Raw genomic sequence first — 22,283 nt, 5'->3', positions numbered from 1 at the left:
CCAGTCTCCGACGCCACCTCTCGCCCTCCCACCTCCCCCCGCCGCATAGCAGCGCGCGTCACCGAGCCCGCAACCACCGCACCAGTCTCCGGCTTCACCTCTCGCCCTCTGACCTTCCCCCGCCGCATCGCGGCGCGCGTCCACGAGCCTGCAACCACCAAGCCATCTAGCCGCGACCACCGCACCATGCTCCGGCGAGACGCGTGCGACTGCTGTCGACGCACGCATGGAGCTTCATCGCCCAGACGCGGGTGCTGGATCCCGTCGCCCTCCGGTCGGATCCGCGGCGGTGCTAGTCTCCGGCGAGTTTGACGGTGGATGCGGAGCGCGGTGCCTGGATCTACAACGCCAGCAGCTCCGGTACGCAGATCCGACCCCTTTCCTCCTCTACTTTTCTTTTTGATGATTCCTGAACTGATCTTCTCCTCGCTGCTCTATCGAGGCGCCGTGACCCGGCCTCACAGGCTGGGCCAAGGCAAAGACTGCTCCCCGACGGCCAAGACACGGCCACAGTGATGCAGCCTGTGGTCTACATCGCCTACCACTCCGCCGTCTTCCGGAACCCCCACCACTTTCACGGCAGGTGAGACAGATGGCCCCTCCATGACGACAATGGTAATAATTACCGTAGCATGCCTCTTTTTTGGTAATTAGTTGTTGCACTCAATTCAATTAGCCTACTAACTAATCACCAGTGATGAAAACACATCACCAGTTTTGGTTCAATTTCTATGTATGCACATGATTCAAGTATCTTCAGTGAATGAATAAGCAGCAACATTTTATGGTTCAAGCAATGAATAGATTCTGTTATTACCATTGGTCTTTAAGTTCGTTTGTTTCAAGTGATTTGGCTTATTACTGCTCTCATGGCAATATTTCTGCTCTATGGTTGTTTACACCTGCCCATGGCATGCTAATGTATAAAGCCGCCTCTGCTCTCAGACTAAATCTATATGTAATATGGTTCAGATTTCCTTTGCTGCAGATCTCCAAGTGGCGCGGACGAGACGGCGATGTCGGCAGGAGGGCACTTTGCAGCCCCTGGCATGAGGAGGATGGGTGCACATAGCCACCAAGCCCTCTGCTCCTCTTCTTCCAAGGCGAGCGATCAACGACGCATTGCTCCAGCAGGTAGAACGTCCCTCTCCCTCTCCTCACTCACCTGCTACTATGCTAATCTTCCAGTGATTGTTATTTGTTAGCTAGCTAGTTAAACGACGTGCTTTTCTGCTAAATAAATGACCAATTAGCTAGGTAGACGCAGTGTGCTATGCATGTGGTTGTTTAGGTTCTTGCATATGTAATGTAAAATAAATGAAAATATAGGCTGATTCTACTGTAATGCATTATTAGTATCAAAACCTAGCTAATGGATATGCCTATGCCATGGATAATTAGAAGGTGAAGTTTGTTTGATTTCCTCACTGCCTGTAATCATGGTTTCAGTTTATCGGTATTCTGTTCTTACTATTGTTATTTACATGGCTTATGGTTAATTATATGGTTCCTGGTTATGCCCTGATAGCTGGGCTTGGGCTTGTGCACAAGTTATGGCACATTTTTTTACTTAGTAATTTTGATTTCTTAGTGTTTTTAGGACACCCATTTATTCCAGCTGCACTTTATGGAAATATAATAAACTAAATAGCAGACAGTGCTATGATGTATGCCCGTGCGTTGCTACGGGCCATGACTGATAGAAATGATAGCCCGTAAAAGTAATTGAAAATCCACTTTACTTGTAATGTAAGTTGATAAAAACACCTTAATAGAACGATGTGTACACACAGAGCAGTGATCCAACTAATTATCTTTTATAAACTAAGATCTACTTGATGTGTTTAAGATATTTACGTACAATGTGAGAAATGTTGTTTTCTAGCTTCGTTCCCGTGGTACAATGTAAGTCACATCCTGATTTTAGTGAGCTTTATATTGTAGGCTACTTCTAGATCATTTGGTTGGTGTTTTTCTTAAAATAACTTGCTAGACTATGTGACATTGATGTCACCGCATAGAAGCTGCTCCTTTCTTCTTTTCTTGATGGAGAAAAAAGTAGTCATTCCTCTGCTCACTCACCGCATAGCCGCCTCCTACTATTCCCGCAAAACTAGCTAACCATCGGTTATCGCCGCATCTCATCTCCCCGCCACAACATCGTTGATGCCATCTCTCCCAGGAACCACCCCTCCACCCAATGGTGTAGCCCATCCGCTCCTCTCTCCATCGCCCCCCCCCTCATCCATGGCATTGCCAGCCCCATTCTCTCCCTACCATGACGTGGCACACCTCCTTCAACCCCTGAAAACTTCTCGTGCCGCCATCTCGGCAAGGAGCCAGTGTGCCCGCTGGTCTGGCATCCTGGGTAGGTGGATCCACCCGGGAGGTGCAGAAGGGACCGCAACTGTTTGTTGGTGCCAGCCATGTAGCTGACCCATTCTTATGTGGGTTGGACAACGTTGGGCAGAGTGGTGTGGCACTGCGAGGAGGGATACGCCTTCATCGTCATGGCTGGTCACCCTAGACCGATTCCCAGTGCCAAGGAGTGCACACCGTTATGTGAGGGTGCAGCCAAGGCAATGCGACCCACTACTCACCGCAGTGCCGCCACCCTCTCCGAGTGTGGTGGCCACCATAGGATTGACACTATGACTCTCAGGTTCCATCCCACTCGCCTACTTATGTGATGCTGCTGCGAGCATGTCTTCCTTCCTTCTGATTAGCTTCTTGGATTATAATTCAGTCCTAGTGACCATTGACTTAGAGCGATCAAGTGTCGCAAAGTCACACACTACACCTTCATCATTTCTTTTCTTCTTTTGCGAGGTAAATGATAATTTTATTCCAAAGGTGCATAATTACAATCATCATCCCTTATTTCTTTTTCTAGTATAATGGTCATGCATCGGAGCCTTGTATCACTAACCTCTTTGGGATGCAAATGGCATCTTGCTATACATTTGCTAAAATAAATTACACCCAAGCGGGTGTATACCTTTTAATATTGTTCCCACCATACCAAAGCATAACCTGATTGTAGTGGATATTCAATTGTGGCAGAGTAAAAGCCTAATAGCCTAAAGACGACTTGATAGACCATGTGACATTGATGTCACCACATAGAGTGGCTCTTTTCTTCTTTTCTTGACGGAGAAAAAAACATTCACTCCTCTCTCACTCGCCTCACAGCCGCCTCCTACTCTTCCCACACAGCCAGCCAGCCACCGATTGCCGACGCATCTCATTTCCCTGCAACAGTGTCGCCACTGCCATCTCTCCCAGGAACCTCCCCTCCACGCCATGGTGAATCCCACCCGCTCCTCTCTCATTCCCCTCCCCGCCGCGCCTGATTCTTGTAGACTGTGACACTGCAAGTGTCCACTGGTGGATAGAGACCCATTATTGTTGTATGTTATTTATATGGACAATATATGTATATGCTGACACAGTGCAGAAGCAAGACATGAAGAATTTTTTTTAACTTAAGAGCCTTTTTTCTAAATGGCACAAACATCATCCACACAAAAACTCATCACTGTTTTTGAACTAACCAACCTAAACAAAACTGAATAAAAATATGAAAACTTAAGCCTTTCTTTTTGAGGCAATCGATGCTCATTGAGCTCATTTGAGAATTTATATATTTTAGTAAGTGGTCTGCTTCGAATGGTTATTGGTTCCTGATTAGAGTTCCTGTTCGATCTTTCTTGTAATTTCTGGAAACAATGTTGGTTACTCTAATTCTATTCTGGTTTCTTCGCACGGGCGTTCTACTTGCATTGTGGCGGCTTATGTTGGTTACTCTAATCTGGTTATGAAGCTGTCATTTTAATCATGAAATAGTCACTGTTCGATCTTTCTTGTAATTTCTGGAAACAATGTTGTGTCTTACTACCGCCTCTTGAATTTGTGCTAACTATACACACACTGGGCTGAACTGGGATCTTGGTATTTAACCATGATAACCTAAAGGTAGTTTCAACATGTTTAATAAAGTCACTTTTGCTTCTTATTGTTGTGATATATTGTACTATTATATGGTCAGCTAGAAGATGAAAACTATATTTGTTGGAGTTGAGCTTAAACTAATTTCTTCATGTTGTTGATGTATTTTGTGGTTTCATGCACTTTCGTTCGTGAACTTGGAGACAACTTGGAGAATATGCTTATTGGACAGGCTGCTTCTTGGCAGTGCAAAGTAAGGAGAACAAGACACACAACCAAGCAATCAAAGTAAGTAAAAGCAGCACAATCTGTGTGCTTCCAGTTGTCACTGTCTAAAGCAGACGTTATTTGTTTTTTAGTCCTTTTCTTACATTGCCCTAATGTAGGTGTTGTGCAATGTGTTACTTAAAATAACTCATTTACCCACTGAAATAGAATTTTGTTATGTCAGCATTCACATCGGCCAAGTGTTTGTCAAATTGATCAACAAAGCCAATTTTGTTGTGCGGCAAAGTGCCCATCATGACTCAAGTATGTAGTCCAATGATCAATCATGCTATGACCACCCAAAAAATTGACCCAGCGAATGAAGAACGGCGCGGCAAAGCGTGTGACAGTTTCTAGGGAATATGAGTTTGTTGTTCCCTATGTCCCATGTGCATCACCATGAAGAATATCTTGGGAATATGAGTTTGTTATAGACAAAACAGTCTTTGATTGTAAATCTTCACAATATTTTTTTATTTTAGAACATCTTGTGTATATTTTTAAAGATTTCAAAAGGAAGACTTTTTAGGTGTTACCATCTATTACCTGTAGTTATGCACATACCTTAAATGTTTTACGTTTCTCATGACAGATCTTTCCCAAGCCTAGATATTCTTGCTGAGAGCTCCTTGATGGAATCACTAAGATGGACTTACAAGACAGGCATGGATAAAACCATGAGGTCCTCAAATGCATAGATTGCTCTGGTAAATTGTTCTGTTTGCTTAACTTGATGTTCAACTTTTGACTGTTCACTAAATTTTAGCACCACATACATAAAATGCAAGATAAAACATACTTTTGATACTATACATCAACCAAACATGATCCTAATATAACAACTATTACACTTTTAGAGAAGATAAAGATCCAGAATTGTTCGTGCCTAGAGCAACTCGCCTTCTTGATGCTCCTTGCTTACACAAGGTACTCCTTGGGAAATTTTCCTCCAGGACTGCTGTTGTGATGGCCGAAGGAAGAGCAAGGAGAGGGAGGAGGGATGGCAGAGGAGAATAACATATATAGGTAGCCCATGCGGAGAATAACTGGGTAGCAGATCATGGCTGAATATAATTCTACCATATATACCATTGTTACCATATATACCATTGTTTTCCATCAAATGCAGACCTGTTAATAAATTAGGAAAGATGTAAAAAAATCATAACTTACTAAGAAGAATTAAATTACTGTATTAATTAAATAAAGAACTTTTCATTGCTTGCATGCCAAGTTTAGCTACAACAAAGTTAAATTCACGGCATGCACACTAATCATTTTCCTGCTTAGCTAATTTTGTATGATTTAACAGATTGTAGTAATACTTAATTCCATAATTACGTAGTAATGTACAGTCTCAATATACTATTTGCAGTTGTAATATCTCAGAGACCACACAAGTTCGATGAATGATTTCAATTCCAGTTTCTCCATGGTTTTCCAATGCCAAAGGTAACCAATACTAATTCCAGTTTCTCAGTTGTTGTATATAGTTCTTTTTGCCAATTATAATTCATGACTTTATGGTTCGTGCGTTAATACGGGAGTTGTAGGATTTATAGAAGTATAGTAAGCTATAAATCTGCTACGTACTCTACATGGAATACAACTTACATTCACTGCTATAATTCAGCATTTGGTGTGAGCCTAAGACAACATACAACAACTGAATATTGCAGAATGTTGAGAAATCTTGGCCTACCTAGAAAGCTAGAAATATTTGCAACAAAAAGGCACCAAATCTCTATCTTCTGCCACATAGAGATCCCCAAGACCACCTGAACTTTCAATGAAATGGATGATTAATCACTACACCTATGTTTTTAAGGCGTCCGTAAGGCGTCGTTCAGGCGACGCCTAGGCGTCAGGGCGCCCTCCAGGCTCAAGGCGTAGGCCTTGCCTAACACAGTTGCGTAAGGCGTCCGCCTTAGGCTGTAAGGCGTCTGAAGCGTCCGCCTTAGCGCCGCCTTGCACGCCTCAGACCAATCAGACGCCTTAGCCTGTCAAGCAGGGAAATATAGATTGCACGCGAGAAAGCTGACCTGGGCGGGAACACAAGCGCGGGAAACATTGGTTCAGGTGCGACCAGTTATGAGAAGGGGAAAGAGAGAGAGAGAATCCACGCGAGAGGTCTCTCATGTCTCTTCTCTGGACCATTGACACAGGCTTCCTCCTCAGATCTGCGGCAGCCGCCAGCCTCCTCCCTCCGGCCACAGTTCCTCCCCCTCCTCTCTGGCTGCAGCTCCTCCCCATCCTCCTCTGGCGCAACCCTCTTCCAGCAGATCAGTGTAGCTAGATGTGCTTGCCTGCTCCTTCTCATCTGCATCTGTTTCTTCCCAGATCTGCTTCTCCACCCACAAGGCAGCAGCCCCACCACTGCTTCTCTCCTTCCCCATGCTTGATATGGCTGCTCTGGTGATTTGGCTCTTCTCTCTTTTTCTTTGACAGTAGCCAGGTGTACCTGCTCTCATGGATCTACCAAATGATCCTATAGGAGAAGAGCTATATCAGATGATCCAGCCTGGAAGTATGGGTTTTGGCCAGATTTAGAGAGGAAAGATTTACTCCAGTGTACATTATGATCCTAGGAGAAGGCTAAAGCAACACTTTTCTGGGGGTTCCAGTGATGCGGATAAGTGTCCCGAGGCATCCGTCGGGATTAGGATAGAGATGCACAATTGCAACATGTTTTTATTTTGGCTATTCCATAGCTGGCATGTGACGATTGCCGACAAAGTAAACCTCGTATCGTATAGCAGTGTGTGTATGGATGGAGTTACACGATACGAGTTAGTATATGATGTGAGGCATGACTGAAAACCTCATTTGCCGGCTGAACCTGCAATGGTCCTTTACAAAATGCCTCTGGTTCACCTGGAGCAACAAACCTGCTCCTGACCGCACGAATATTATAGTACAAAATATACATAGAAGCCAAAATATTTAGATAGAACCAAAACAAGCAGACAACGTTTAAACGAATACGAAGCTAGAGGGTGCCATCAAACAGTTTATTCTCTACATATATATAATCAAATCCATTATTCATACTGCCAAAAGGATAAATCTCAATTTGATCCCTGACAAGGTTCTATTAGCTTATTATATTTGCGACATTCGATTTAGCATTAGTCCATAGTCATTCCTCCAAAAACCTCAAGCATGCTGTAATTTCAGCTGGGATGTTTATAGCTGCTTCATTGCCTTTGATCATCAGCATCTGGACCAGCAGGTGCTTTTTGAGCTGTAGTGAATCCTAGAAAACATAAACAACAATTTAATAAATAACTGAAAAATGATATGCACAACAGACCTACGTGATAGGAAGCCCATAAATTTATAATTAACAAAGCTATGTAAGACAGAAACTTGTTATATATGCACATACTGAAGTCCTGGACATGTTATGCCCGAGAGTATCATCTTGGTGAGCCATCTCCTGTAGGACTTTCAATCCAGAGTCCAGGCTGTGACCAAAAAAATCAATATGTTAGAACCTATATCAGTGTGGCTATAATATGCATAAACAATTTAAACTATTACCGCTGAGCTGTAATATAGGTATGATCTTGTGGCCAATCCACGAGTTGGGGATTCAACCCAGGCCTCCCCTATTGCAATACACTGCCAAATTCTTGCAAAACTATCATGGCTTCCTTCTTAATTTCCTTGTCATGAAAGTCCTCTGAGCCTAGGAATGACTCATTGGAATGATCAATTATGAGAGTCCTCCTATTTTCAATATTAACTGCAAGGAGGCCATAGGAGGAATCCACCAAATACAACGGCAATAGGTACTGCAATAGGTATATAAAGTTAATGGCGAAAAAATAGTATACAGACCAATTTTTAAGAATGAAAATCCTTACAATGGACGGGGTCATGAGCACATTGTATTTCGGCAAAGGCCGTTCAATGACATGGTTGATCAACAAGTTGGTGCGTTCAGCTTGGCCTACGCCAGCCTGACTGAGCACCCGTGCTAGGCGAATGAATTGCAAATCAAACATATGCGTTGAGCCAACAAAGTCTGTTCCCGCGTTCCTCTGTATCGCGTCGCTAATAAGCTTACGAAATCCAAGATCGAAGCAGCTCGGATTGACCCATGTATCACCTCGCATGGTGTCTTGGATAGTCCGTAGACTTAACTCGATCAAGAATGGACGAGGGCTCCTTATCCATATTGTGCTGCAAACAAACCAGCATGATAGCAAATCTGTTAGAAAAATAAGGGGTATCAAAAACATGTAGTACTTAAATGTGTGGGCAAACAACAGTACATTTTTTCAAACCTTTAGTAAGGTTTGAAATGTATGTATCTTATAATTAGAGTTGTACTGTCATTTGAGGAGAGAAGTACTATTGAAAGTTCAGGTTGACTTTCTGTAGTATTACAGTAAGAAAAATTCTGTAGATTGCAATGTATTGTTGTAAAACATGTAGTACTTAAATGTGTGGGCAAACAACAGTACATTTTTTCAATAATTTAGTAAGGTCTGAAATGTATGTATCTTATAATTAGAGTTGTACTGTCATTTGAGGAGAGAAGTACTATTGAAAGGTCGGGTTGACTTTCTGTAGTATTACAGTAAGGAAAGTTAACAAAATCTATTATGACATGTTAGGTTGCAATGTATTTCTGTAAGAAAAATTCTATAGATGGTACATGTATCATGCACCAGGACCCGTTAGATTATACTACCGTCCAAAGAAAATTTGTAGTTTAAAAGCCCGTGCTGCGGATGGTACTATCATGGCGTAATGTAAAAGGATAATAATGGTACATATTCATTTTTTTGCAGCCACTACGTTAGATCCTAAGAACCTTTTGGACATAGAAGGATAGCATGATCCTAACCAGTACATGCATGCAATAACTTATGAACGTGACCAACTAATCGCCATGGATTAGGTGAAATAACAGATATTTACTCGGGTTTAAAAAAAGAAGCCGACAATGCAAACTATAATGGTAGTGATCTGCAGCTAACAATTGCATATATAGTATAGATGGAGTTTAGGGCTGCCAGAACAAACTCTAATTCCTCCTCGTCTGAGGAAACCATGACGTAGTTGTACATGTACTCGACTACGTCGTCCACTCTATCAAAAATGGGCATTGCAGCCATTACCGCAGGCAGAAAGTAATCTTTGCACGAGGATGAGCGAGCGAGGGGAAATTGGACTATAGTGGTCAAACAGCCGGACAATATATATATGACAGTCAGAGGGGAATTGTCCGGCACCAGGTTGGAAAGTGCCCCTTATCATTCCATCCGTGCATTTTTCCATTACAAAACATTGCTAATAAACGGGAAAACATTTATTTTTGTTCCTTTCTGCACCTGGTTAATAAATAGACGCCGGATTACATATCTATTACATAAGGAAACAATAATTACAAAATCGGGAAATGAATAAACTCTGTTGATCAAGATCACAGATTACTAAGTATGCCGATAATATATCATTTTCTTTCGGATATTATATGTGTATTTTGGCTTCATTTATTTTGGATATATATTATTAAGTCTGCATTTATTAAAATTAAGTTATTTGCTATTTTAAAATTTGAGGTTATGTTTTAAACATGCCATTAAACTATAACCTGCATGCTACTTCGCACTCGTGAGTATCGAGATGGATCAGTTTGTGCAATAAATTATATTGTATTTATTGCTAAAATATGAAAGTTATTTCTCTTGCCTTTTACAAAATAGTAAGCGTGCACGTGCAATGCACGTTTGATAATGCAATCCATTTTCTAAATTCCATCTTCGTCTACAAATTTTTTCAAATAGGGACAACAAAAAAATGGAATGAGATTTGTAATGAACAACCATCATTTGGGATGATAAGTGCAATATTTTGCAAAATTAATTGTTTGAAACGAATACTCTGATAAATATTTTCAGTCAATGTTTAGATCATACGTATTGTTGTGGAAATCCCACCAGTACAATGCTCAAATCATCAAATATCATCTAATCAAACACATGTGTAAAATCGTGTAGTACATTTGTACAGCAAAGTGGACAACATGTTCCTCTCTACATGCTTATATGCTTCTTTAGATCCAGAGTCCATCAAAAAGAGAAGTCTTCCAATCTACATGTGATAGGCTAGAATGTCAACAACTTAGAAATTGCATAATAATCATATTCAGAATATAATTAAAAGATCATAATCACACATTTTATTTTCACACATTGGTGGCACTTATTTGGGATTAGTTTAGCACCAAAATAATTGCTCTAACATTACAGGTGGACATTTGCCTAAAAATAAAATTAAAAGGCAGCAATAGTCCAATCCAACGCTGGAATGATCTCCTGTACAAGGAATGCAATCTCTCATTCCATGACCATAAAATACCAAACGTCATATGATAGGATCAAGGTAATAACAAATGACTTTAAATAGGACTATCGGGTTCTCCTTAGATAGAACTCAGTCCTCTTAATTCACAACTTGGTACACACAAAACTTGCATCCTTAGATAAAAAAAAGGCAACTGAGCGAGCATAAAAAAGCAAACAAGCAGCTACCTTAATCAGTTAGAAGAACCACGATCCGACCCTTAGATCACACAGTTATAAAAAAATAAGCGAGTACACGGCAAAAGAAGCAAGTGAGCAGCCATCTTACTTTATTACACTCACCAAAGTGATTACCTGCAGCCTTGCTACATGCAGCAGCTTTGTGGGTGCAGATCGGTTGTGCGGAGGCGCCATGAACACGGGGTCTGAACTATTTGTTAGGTCTGAACTATTTCAGATGCGCAGTAAATTCATGAGGGTAAATGAACCAATGCAAAAAAATTATATGTAACCTGAACTGAACTATTAAGTAATTAGTTTGGATAAGTAAAAGTACCAACTATTCTAATTTTTTCCCAAATATTGTACACTTCAGCGATCAGACACTGGAACAACACAAATACAATATGGGCCATGAACATCTGCAAGAAAACCTCCTTAAACATTGTACAACTAAATACGAAACCGGTAACACCATTACTACTTTGTGAGACAACTGAGAGGGACAAACGCAGCGTCATTACCCCTAATGAGGTTGCCGGGTTGACTGCTTCATGCAAAAATAACCGGTAGTGGACATAATGTGTGAGACATGTGACTTGTCACATTTTCCAAAGTCGCACGGGCATTTGAACTTATTCGCAAGTATGCAGGCTATCATTTTATTATCTATTTGAAGTACATATGCAAAATATATCTTCACAACATACACAATTTCCCTCTTGCGTGTGTTGGACTTATAATTCAGACCAATCAGAATTGTATAGTTCTGACCTAGCAGATGATTGCAGAGGATAATAAGGTCGTCCATAAACTTACATTCAAACATACTATCAAAATACCAAAATAATAACAACAGATATGTTAAATTGCCGTAATACAAAAGATTCATTGCATGTTCCAGGTTATATCTGAATCACATAGTAAGCATGAAAAAGTACGCTTGTAGAATATCTTTAACTGCGAATTTCAAAGTCTCAAAAAAGAAATATATATGTAAAAAACGAATTACAGTTTATCTTGACCATCGCAAGAGTAAATGCTTTGTCATTACTAAACCTGCCAGTCTATTAAGACCAAACTTCAGCCTGTAAGGACTTCCTTGTAGACGATGTTCTTCATCGAGGTCAGTAAGGACACAGTTGGTCTTTTTCGCTTCTTTGGATTGTCCTTTAGCTTCTTGGCCTTCTCCTTCGGCTTCTCCTTCTGAATGAGTATCTTTATGTTTCTCTTCGCGGTGGCTTGAGACAAAGCAACATATAGCTGACCATGAGAGAACACGGGATTGGGTAGATAGACACCAACAATCGGGATGGTCTGCCCTTGAGCCTTGTTAATGGTCATAGCAAAGCTAAGCCTTATTGGAAATTGCTTTCTCTTAAACTTGAACGGAAACATGTCGTTTTCAGATGGGCAGAGAGGTATTCGAGGAAGGATGACCCTCCTACCAGCGTGTTGTCCAATCACGATTTCTGCATCGATGGTGTTCCTCTCAAAACCTCTTACAACAAGCCTAGTGCCGTTACACAGTCCATTAGCTGGATCAATGTTCCTTAGAAGTATGACAGGGCAGTTCAACTTTAGCTTGAGTGCATGCGGAGGAAGACCATTAGGAGTCAATCCATTCAGAAACTCCTGAGCGTAGTAGCCATACGGGTCGTCCTCCGCACTGTCAAAGCTATGGTAGATTACTTCATCTCCATGAAAACGCTCTATCATGCGGATGTTTATCTTGTCGACATTGTCGTTTGTACTGGAAAGGATTGCTCGAGATGTCATGTAATTTGAATCAGACATGTTGTCATCTAGACTTGGGAACACGTGGTCAATAAGCTTCTCCAGGTCGTCAACCTCACCCGAAGACGGCAGACAAATGTCTTCAGGGAGTAGTATGTTGCCTTGATTGTCGACATCCTCAGTGCCATTTCCGACCCTTAGCAAATAATCTGCAAACCACGTGTCATTATGAGCCCTCATGTTGGTGATGAGCCGAAGCTGCCGCATACCCTTCCATAGATGAGAACTTCGCAGGGTTGCATCAATTATCTGGCCCCGCGACCCCCTTCTGACGACCGGAAGCACCTGCCTAAAGTCCCCGCCAAAAACAACAGTCTTTCCTCCAAAGGGTCGGGCGCGTATTCCCATGATGTCGCGCATGCTATTGTCCAATGCCTCGACCGCTTGTCACTTCGTCATGCTGGCCTCGTCCCATATTATCAATGACGCCATCCTTAGCAGCTTGGCGGTTCCACTCTGCTTGGTGAAGCTGCACGAGGCTCCATCATCGCAGCTTAATGGGATCTTGAACCTCGAGTGGGCAGTCCTGCCGCCAGGCATGATAGAAGCGGCGACGCCTGACGTCGTAGTAGCGTTACCAATCTTGCCCTCGCTCCTCACCTTGGCAAGCATCGCCCTGTATAGGAAGGTCTTCCCTGTACCTCCAGGGCCATCAACAAAGAATACACCACCATCACCGCGTTCAACAGCCCCTAGTATCTTGTCGAATGCGGCCCTCTGCTCCAAGTTCAGGGAAGATGCCAATTTAGTGTCATCCATGTCAAACTCTACGGTTGATTCCTCGATGACCTCTCTTGCCTCGCCCTCTGTTGGGTCAAACGCATCATCTATGCTTGGAAGAGCGAAATCAACAATGTCTTTACCCATGGACTATAACATACCCCTAATGTCAAGCAACACCATCTGCTCCACCTCGTCAGGGAAAGTGCGTGTTCGACGATAGTCATCTGACATAGACTCGAGGTGCCTATCCCATAAAGCATGCACGTCGCCTGGCTCGCAGTGCACCAAGATGGTTGCGAAGAGCCTCCTAAGAGAACATGGCATCGCCCACTGCTCAGCCTCATTAAGACAGTCGTCGAGCGTGTTGTCTGCCTCAATGAGACCCAACCGTTCAGCAGCCTCTCTAAATCTCCCACATAGCACACCGTCAACGGTGAGCAAGTCGTCAAAGGATGTTTTGCCTGCAACATGGTTTAGCAACACACGCAGGTAGTATCGCTCCCCCTCGGCAGGATTGGCAGACACTATGCGACCTATTTGAAAACGCTCGACCCGAGGCCTCCAAGACTTACTTTTCAGCTGCCACGTGAAGCTTCCGGGAAAATTCTTGTACAATATATGCCTAGCCCAAGGATGTTCCTGGTTAGCCTTGAAATACTCAGTTAACATGGATTTTGAAGCATTTTCGGAGGCGACAACATTCTTCAATTTAGCCTGCGCATTGAATGCAACCCTGTGCATATTCGGGAGATGAAGAGGAAACTGCAATACAGGTGGGTGATTGGCGCAAAGTGCGAAGCCAAATATCCTCCACATAGCCTCCAGAGGGGTAATCCACCTTGCGTCAACGTGCCTCTTGATCTCATCAATGTTACCATCGGCATCGGGCTGGTCGATGCTGAAAGAAGCCTTATCATGGCCCTTGTAAATGTACTTGTAAAGATATTTGACAGCCTTTATGCTAGAGCAGACCTCAATGTTGATGTGGCAATTGAACATCCGCAGAAGGTATGGATTATAAGGCACAACCCATCTGTTGTCCAACATCTTTCCTCGAACCTTAGCACGTCTACCATCGTCCCTACGCCGATAAATTGGGTAGGAGTCCTTCCCTTGTGATGTGTTTTCATTGAACGGCCGTGGGTATCTGCACTTGCATCCGTTTTCTTGCATGCATACATTTTTTGGGTTGAGAGCACCGCATGGTCCGTGCATCATATGTTTTACCACCATTGCATACAATTCCGGATACTTATGCTTGTCTGGGAGCTCAGCGGAAATGAGTCGGTCATACTGCTCCGGGATGATAAGCTTATATGCTGAGTCCATGATCAACAAAAAATGTGCATGGGGAAGGCCCCTTTTTTGGAACTCGACTACGTAAACATAAGCAACAACAACACCTAGAATATGCTTCTTGAACAAAATGTCTTTCATAGCCTCTATTTGCCGTAGAACACGCGAGCCACAATATCAGGTCGGTCTTGCGCCGTCTGACCAGGCAGCAACTCATTCGATATCTCTTCCCATTTAGGATTGCAAGTCATGGTCAAGAAGATGTTAGGCTTCCCGTATGTATGCACAATTGCCATGGCATCCATATGTCTCTTTTTCATGTCGCGGTCACCACCAGGGTATGTTCCAGGGAGCACTATTCTTGTCCCAACAGCGCTTGCTCGCGTCTCGCCCGATGTGATCGCATCAACAACACCTTTATACAAGTCGGCCCAAATCTGCGTCTGGTTCTTCCTGAACCACCTCAACCGACAACTCTCAATCTTGACATACATGTCGACCGCCCATTGCTGCAGCAGGCGTGCTCCAGAGAGTATGGGATTGAAAATGGCATGTCGTGTCTGCAGCATGTAACAGTAGTAGTCTCTGACAGAGACGTACAACCTGCTATTCCCCTCTACACGTGATCGAGTACCATCAAAATGAGGATATAATCGAGAAATTAGATATTAGTTGTAACAAAATGGGATGCATACGACATACCTGCATCATCGTCATCATCAAGGCCCAATTGAGGATTTAATTCAACCTCCCAAGGAACATTACGTTTAGGTAGCTTCGGATGCCAACCTAGTTCCCCCTTGGATAGAATAGGGGATAAGACAATGGGTCATATGCTCCGGAGGTCACACTTATACTGTGCCTTTCATGGTTGTTACCACAAAGTGTTATCCTCCGATCAAACCTTTTTGCTAGGTCGTTGCCCTCAACCCAAAGTGCAGCGACCTCAGATGACAACGGTCTATTATATCTTCTTTGGTCAAGCCTCTTATCCGTGTTTAGGTCTATCCTATAATCGTCGAGGTTGTCCTTGTGTGCACCCAAACTCCTAAATTGCTGGGAGTACGAGTTTTCTTTGAGTATGTGTACTAACTTCTTCACGACATCCTGGTCTAATTGCTTGGTGGCTGCCTTACGATGACTTATGGTTGGGTCGTCATCATAGAAGCACAACTGCAGATGTTCTGGACTTGAGCTAGGCCCGAACGAATGCACATTGTGGTAGATGGTGCCGTGTGCCCTGAATGTGTACACCCCAGACTTCATGTTTGTGTAGTTCTCATCAAGGCTGACGCCAAGGGTTGTGAATGCGAAATGCCCATTGAAGAACCGTATGTTTTCACGAAAATGTCTAGAATCTGCATCCATGCTGGACCATAGCCTCATCAGCTCTGGGATTGGTTCCGGTTGCGTAAGTTCGATCTGACAATTACAACAGCAAAACCCGTCGGTCTCAGACTCAAACTTTTTGGCATTGCAGTGTTTGCAGTTTGCGGCGAGCTTGAGGATGTGAGTGGTGTCTGGTATGTTTGTGTAGACAAAGTCTAATGGATCAACCTCACTAGGTATAGCAGACGACATGCTCGCTTCCTCGTCCTCCTCCATGGTTTCATTATCGGATCCTACATGCATTTGTTCAAACATGATGTTCACAAAAGCATTTCCTAATAAGGATAATTAAAAAAAGGCTCCACAACTTCATAGTTCTTAGTTGACCATACCTTGGTATAGAAACATGTAGTACTCCTCATCCATCAAGTCAGATGGCATTGGCTCATCGCCCATGACGCGGTCTCGGAAAACATCAGTGTCGTCTGCATTATCGTCATGGCGAATGTGTCAATAGATGATATCATGTCAGAAGGGGGTTGCTGAGAATGATCATAACAACGTATCCATAGCATTTTCATACTATTAGTAACAATGTGATTCGGCATGACCCTCGTAGGGTCATCATCAGATGAATCATCTTCGGCGGACAGAGAGAGGGGTATTGCGCGGCAGGTGGATGATGGACATATAGATGTTGAGTTTGCTAGGTCTGGACGTGGGAGTGCGAGGGATTCCTTGCACGGGGTGTTTTTTTTGAAGCATAAGTTGCCTTTCTCTTTGCACTCAACTGCCCCTTCTCTTTGCTGCATGACCTCCATTCTCGCAGCTTATCATTTTTTCCTTCAAGATCTTTCGATCCCTCATCCACTTGTTTCCGATATGTTGCTCGCCTCCTCGCGTTTGATTGCTCCACTTGATCTAGAGTTAAGTTACATTTGCGTTCCTTAACACGCTGCCTCATAGCTAGGTGGTAATCATGAATGTCATCAGAAGTGATTGTAGTGGAATGAGGCAATAACGCATCACTTTGTGTAAATGATGTGTGGATGGACCTAGTTGGGTCGGCTGGTTATACATGTTGATACAAACATAATCAGTACTGAATTAATTGGTAATTGGTACACAAGGTACCAATGAATTATCTAATGTATATATGCAATGCTTAGTTGAATCTGAAACGAGTGAACGTTAAAACATTGAAGTTCAAACGTTTGACTTGTATGAAAATATATTAACCATACTTAATGGCAAACATTATGAATATGTACTATAAAATGCAGATGGAAAATAAAGCATCATAACCTGATATCATAAGGGCGGGAAGATTTTCATCTTGGTGATTATCCACAGCTCGAGTTGTTGACTTTATAATCATATTTCTATCGTCAAGGTTTATCGACGATGTTTGTTCCCCATTAGTTATATCACCTAGAGCGATCCGTGGAACACTTTGGGTACCTGCATGATGATCTCAGGTGATGTACTCATTTATCTTCCGATAACAATCATATAGTTGGCAACAAAAGGAGTATCTCCATTAGCCGTAGTGCTGAACTATAGAATAATCGTACCCGATATGTCAAGGGCAGACATATTATCATGGAGATGCTTGTTAGCGGCTTCTACATTTTTCTTTCGATAACCACCTTGCATCGGAGCTTTTAAAGGCTCCTTGTTTTCGTCAGCATCCAGTTTGCCCTTACGATACGATGCCCGTCTCTGCGCGTTTATCCGCTCCCTCTTGTCATCTAGTAAATGTGGTAGCAAGATATGTTAGTACTAAACCTAGGAATGCATATTGAATCTAATTGTTCATTGGATTGATTATAAATCAAACAATCTTACCAGACATTGTAAGGGCAGGTTGATATTCATGCAAGAGTTTCTGTGCTTCCTCTTCTTTTTTCTTGTGATAAGCAGCTCGCCTCTTGGCGTTTATCTGTTCCTTTTTTTCGTCAGACATGAAACACTTTCTTAGTTAGTTTGCACACATTAACGACAGATCCTGTAGTGATCTGCTCGGATGTTGTATCGGGTACCGGTAAAGCTTGAGCATTTGCACACATTAACGAGTGTCTTCTGCCATCTATAGGATTCACATCTAGAGCCTCTGAAACAACACAAATACAATATGGGTCATGAACATCTGCAAGAAAACCTCCTTAAACACTGTACAACTAAATACGAAACCGGTAACACCATTACTACTTTGTGATATGTCGGCTCCAGAATCGCGTGTGAGACAACTGAGAGGGACAAACGCAGCGTCTTTACCCCCTAATGAGGTTGCCGGGTTGACTGCTTCATGCAAAAATAACCGGTAGTGGACATAATGTGTCAGTTTACTGCTAACCGTACAACGTCGATTCTTAATTATGTTTAATACTCACCTGAGATCAAATTGGAAGGCCCATGAACATATATGATATCAACATCAGTTTGTTGGGGAACAACCGGTTGCGGGGTTGTTCCATCTATCATACTTATCATCCTTTGGTAGTTATCACCATCAAGGGATTCCTCTGTCTTATCTGCAACCACTTCAGCAAATGTTTTCACAATCGGGATATAGGAAGATATGTATAGCAACTGCTACAGCAAAAACATTAACTTGGAGATACTTCTGACTTGGAGCTAACAACCGGATATATTAGATACATCTTGTTTCCTTGAAGGTGTCATATACTGCTGTAATATAGCATACTCGTACCTGCTAAGTCAAGGGCAGGGAGATGTTCATGGAGATGATTGTTGGGGGCGTCCACATTTTTCTTTCGATGTCCACCACGAATCGGAGCTATAAATGGCTCCTTGTTTTCGTCAGCGTCCGATTTGCTCTTACGATACGATGCCCGTCTCCGCGCGTTTATTAGGTCCCTCTTGTCAAATACTGAGTGAAACATCAATTTGTGAGAGAAGTGAACCTAGGAATGCACATTGTATTAATGGTTACTTATACTGATTAATAATCAAAGAAACATACCAAACATTGAAATGGAAGATTGATATTCATGATGTAGTTTCTCTGATTCCTCATCTTTTTTCTTCCGATAAGCAGCTCGCCTCTTGGCGTTTATCTGCTCCTTTTTTTCATCAGAGTAGATAACTTTCTTAGTTTGATTGTGGACATAGCTGGTAGATCGTGTAGTCATCTTCTCGAATGTTGAGTCGGATGCCGGTAAAACATGAGCAGTTGCATTAATGTATACTTGTCTTCTTCCATCTATATGAGACATCTCAGGAGTCTCTGTTGCAACAGAAGAGAAACATGATTTTTGTACATATGCAAGATCAAAACATAAAGCATGATAAGGTTCACAAATAAAGTAGAATCAGGTAATACCATTTACACTTTGTGATGCGGCTGTGGCGGACTCGTTTGAGATACAACTGAGATGCACAAACGAAGCCTCATTCAATATGAATGAGCTAGCCGGTTTGTCTGCTTGATGAAAAAATAACCGATAGTGGACATAACTATTGAGTTTACTGCTAACCAAAAAGTGTCGATTATTCTTTATGTTTAGTTGTCACATGATACCATATCGGAAGGCTGAACATATGTGATATCACCATTAGTGTGTTGGGGAACAACCGGCTGTGCGGTGTGACTTGTTAAATCCCGATCTGAAGTTGGTTCATACAAGTAACTGAGATACAGTTAATCAAATTTAGACAGTAAAATTATGGGTACTCTCTCAGCACAGTCTCATACCTTGAATAATAGGGTTATTATCATCAAGTACTGTCTCATCCATCTCATTATGCAGAACAATAGGTTGCGGTGTGGATCCAACTGGCATACTTGGGGTATTTGGGTAGTTCTCAACATCATATGTCCCAACCAACTCATCTGCAACCACTTCTGTACATGAAACCACAATTGGGATCTAGCTTGACATGTATAGCAAGATTTTTAGGTTAATATATACCTGGAGGTACAGCCGTCGATGTCATATTTTCTGCTGCTTTGCTTTGTGGATTCCCCATACGTACCTGTAAGCACAGACTTTATAATCTTAACTCCCAAATGTGTACTAAATTTATGAAATGCTTTTTGCCAAGTTTATTATTGTTTTCTTCCTGATATGCAGATATTTCAATTAAATTCGGGTTTGCGATCCAACTTGTTGCAAAAAACATGCTTTCCATTATGCCATAAAAACATATACCTGCATCCAGTATCATCATTTGAGTAGTTGATTGTTCTGTGGCAAAAAAAATGATCTGCTCGTCTACTTTAGTGATCATAGGTCAGAATATCAAATTTGCCACTTTGAATAGACATTGATAATTTATATAGGCAAAACAATAGCTTCGTAGAGTAGGTTATGTTCCTTTCAGATTAATTGACACATTTGTAGAACTGAAGGTGACAGTGTGTGGACAGTACTCATGTACAAGACATTCTTCTCTATGTATTTGCATATATAAACTGATTGGTTCTCTATGTGTCCATTAGTATCAGTGCCCGACCCTCCAATAATGGTAATCTGGGCTCTTGAGCAGCTCATAAGAACAGCCCTAAAGGCATTTGATCTTTCTATTCTATTTCAAAAAGAACAATAATGCCAAACATGTTTTGGGAGAGATATGGTCAACATGGCACAGATTTATCAATCCAAAACTTGATGCATCATGCTGGTTTGTGCCTTAACCGGCATCTACAAATTAAATCTTCAAATACAGCAAAATCAGAAGGAAAACAATTAATAAACACTATAGTTGCCGGTTTGCTAAGATGATACAATCACTCTTATATATTGTATGTAGTGCTTGCATATTCACTGCACCTACATTGGAGCTGGCGAGATCATCTACATTGGAGCTGGCGAGAGCATCTCAGGTACGCTCTATGCAGTTGTGTGTACATGTTTTTTTACTGTTGTGTGCACATCCGATTTTCTTATGTTTGCTTGTAATGCTCTTCTATGTGGAAGGGATAGTTCTTTCATCCTGTTATTCATACCTATGCATATATGCTAGATCATACAGTCCCAGCTATTTGCACTAACTATGCTATTAAACTTGATTGGTGATTAATGAATGGTTCCAATTTGATAGGAGTATACTTTAATGATGAATGAAACCATTGTAATGTAAAAAGGAACTGGATTGCTTTTTCTGGCTTGAGTTCCCATGCAAAGTATCAGGGGTAAAACAGACTTGATTATCCAACCAAAACTTTTCTGTTGTCTAGATACTGAAGCATTAAATCAATGCCATGCAGATCATGCATCCCGTCTGGGTGTCCAGGAGCGAAAGTTGGACGTTAATGTATTTGAAACAATGGATGTAAGACTAAAACAATTAGTGGATATTTCAACAATGGATGTAAGACAGAACCAATGCGCGGATCTGTTGAAAGTATGTACTGTAAGCGCATCTGTTGTAATACCTAATCAGGAACTGGGATCAGCCCCGGCAGTGTCCAGAAGGGAACCAATGCGCGGATCTATCGGTTTCGCCGTCGGTTTCACCGTCGGTTCCAGTGAGTGATCAGCGGCGCCTCGAAAACGGGAACGCGGCGCCGTCCGCTGAAGGGCGGCGGAGGCGAAACTTAGGATCGGCAGCGGCAAAGGCAATGATGTCCGGTGGGGGCGAGGGGATGGATCGGGCTAGCGAAGGAGAGGTTGGCGGCGGCGGAAGATCAGATCTGGGCACGATGCATCGATCGGGAGGTTTTTTGGCGGTGGAGGTGTGACGTAACGTGGGCGGGGCGTTAGACGAATAAAAACCAGCGATGGTAGGGGGTGGTGGGAGGATAGACGAAAAAAACTAGCGAAAAAAAACCGGCGGACTATTCACCAACTGCTATATTAGGAGTAGAGATTGTTTAGATGAGTAGCGACATCTTCACTAGGAAGGCCGGCAAATTGATCTTTCATAACAAGATTCAGTAAAGCGGTATTGATTTCACAAGACTCGTCATTATTAAGAGGAGCAATCGGAATACTAAGGAGATCATTATTATTGGTATTCGAGAAATCACACAATTTGGTATTATCTTGCGCCATGACAACAAGTAATCCAACACACAAGCAAACAGAAAGGCAACAGGAAAAAGGCAAATGGGAAAGAGAGGAGGAGATTGGGAAAGAGAGGGCGAATAAAACGGCAAGGGTGAAGTGGAGGAGAGGAAAATGAGAGGCAAATGGCAAATAATGTAACGCGAGAGATAGGGATTGCGATGGGTACTTGGTATAGTTGACTTGCTTGCATGAGCCTCCCCGACAACGGCACCAAAAATTCTTCTTGCTACCTCTTGAGCACTGCGTTGGATTTCCCCGAAGAGGAGAGGATGATGCAGCAAAGTAGCATAAGTATTTCCCTCAGTTTTTGAGAACCAAGCTATCAATCCAGTAGGAGACCACACACAAG

General features: G+C 42.3%; 1 protein-coding gene across 11 annotated transcripts; it reads left to right on the top strand.

The window, feature by feature from the left end:
• The first annotated feature begins 6 nt into the window (after positions 1–6).
• Positions 7–21,320, top strand: LOC123044975 (uncharacterized). Of its 11 annotated transcripts, none has more exons than XM_044467882.1 (9): positions 7–360; positions 443–583; positions 989–1,134; positions 4,152–4,236; positions 4,400–4,479; positions 4,808–4,922; positions 5,591–5,667; positions 20,676–20,748; positions 21,133–21,320. In XM_044467882.1, the coding sequence occupies exons 1-6, from the start codon at positions 227–229 to the stop codon at positions 4,822–4,824; spliced, it is 603 nt and encodes a 200-aa protein (XP_044323817.1). In that variant the 5' UTR covers positions 7–226; the 3' UTR covers positions 4,825–4,922; positions 5,591–5,667; positions 20,676–20,748; positions 21,133–21,320. The 11 variants fall into 11 exon arrangements, with proteins under 11 accessions (XP_044323817.1, XP_044323815.1, XP_044323814.1 ...); XM_044467880.1 differs by lacking the exons at positions 20,676–20,748; positions 21,133–21,320 and adding exons at positions 5,169–5,241; positions 19,673–19,989; XM_044467879.1 differs by lacking the exons at positions 4,400–4,479; positions 20,676–20,748 and adding an exon at positions 20,967–21,057.
• The last annotated feature ends 963 nt before the right edge of the window (positions 21,321–22,283 follow it).

The sequence above is a fragment of the Triticum aestivum genome, chromosome 2B, assembly GCF_018294505.1.
Source record: "Triticum aestivum cultivar Chinese Spring chromosome 2B, IWGSC CS RefSeq v2.1, whole genome shotgun sequence".
In the NCBI taxonomy this organism is placed as follows: Eukaryota; Viridiplantae; Streptophyta; class Magnoliopsida; order Poales; family Poaceae; genus Triticum; species Triticum aestivum.
Note: the sequence above shows the minus strand (reverse complement) of the source record. Positions and strands in the feature narration are given on the sequence as shown.

What these genes read in the sequence shown, in the direction of transcription:
- LOC123044975 (XM_044467878.1), top strand. Translation starts at nt 227, where the DNA reads ATGGAGCTTCATCGCCCAGACGCGGGTGCTGGATCCCGTCGCCCTCCG. An exon ending in ACGACGCATTGCTCCAGCAG is followed by an intron (nt 1,135 to 4,151) that starts GTAGAACGTCCC and finishes GTGAACTTGGAG; the next exon opens with ACAACTTGGAGAATATGCTT. An exon ending in CACACAACCAAGCAATCAAA is followed by an intron (nt 4,237 to 4,807) that starts GTAAGTAAAAGC and finishes TTCTCATGACAG; the next exon opens with ATCTTTCCCAAGCCTAGATA.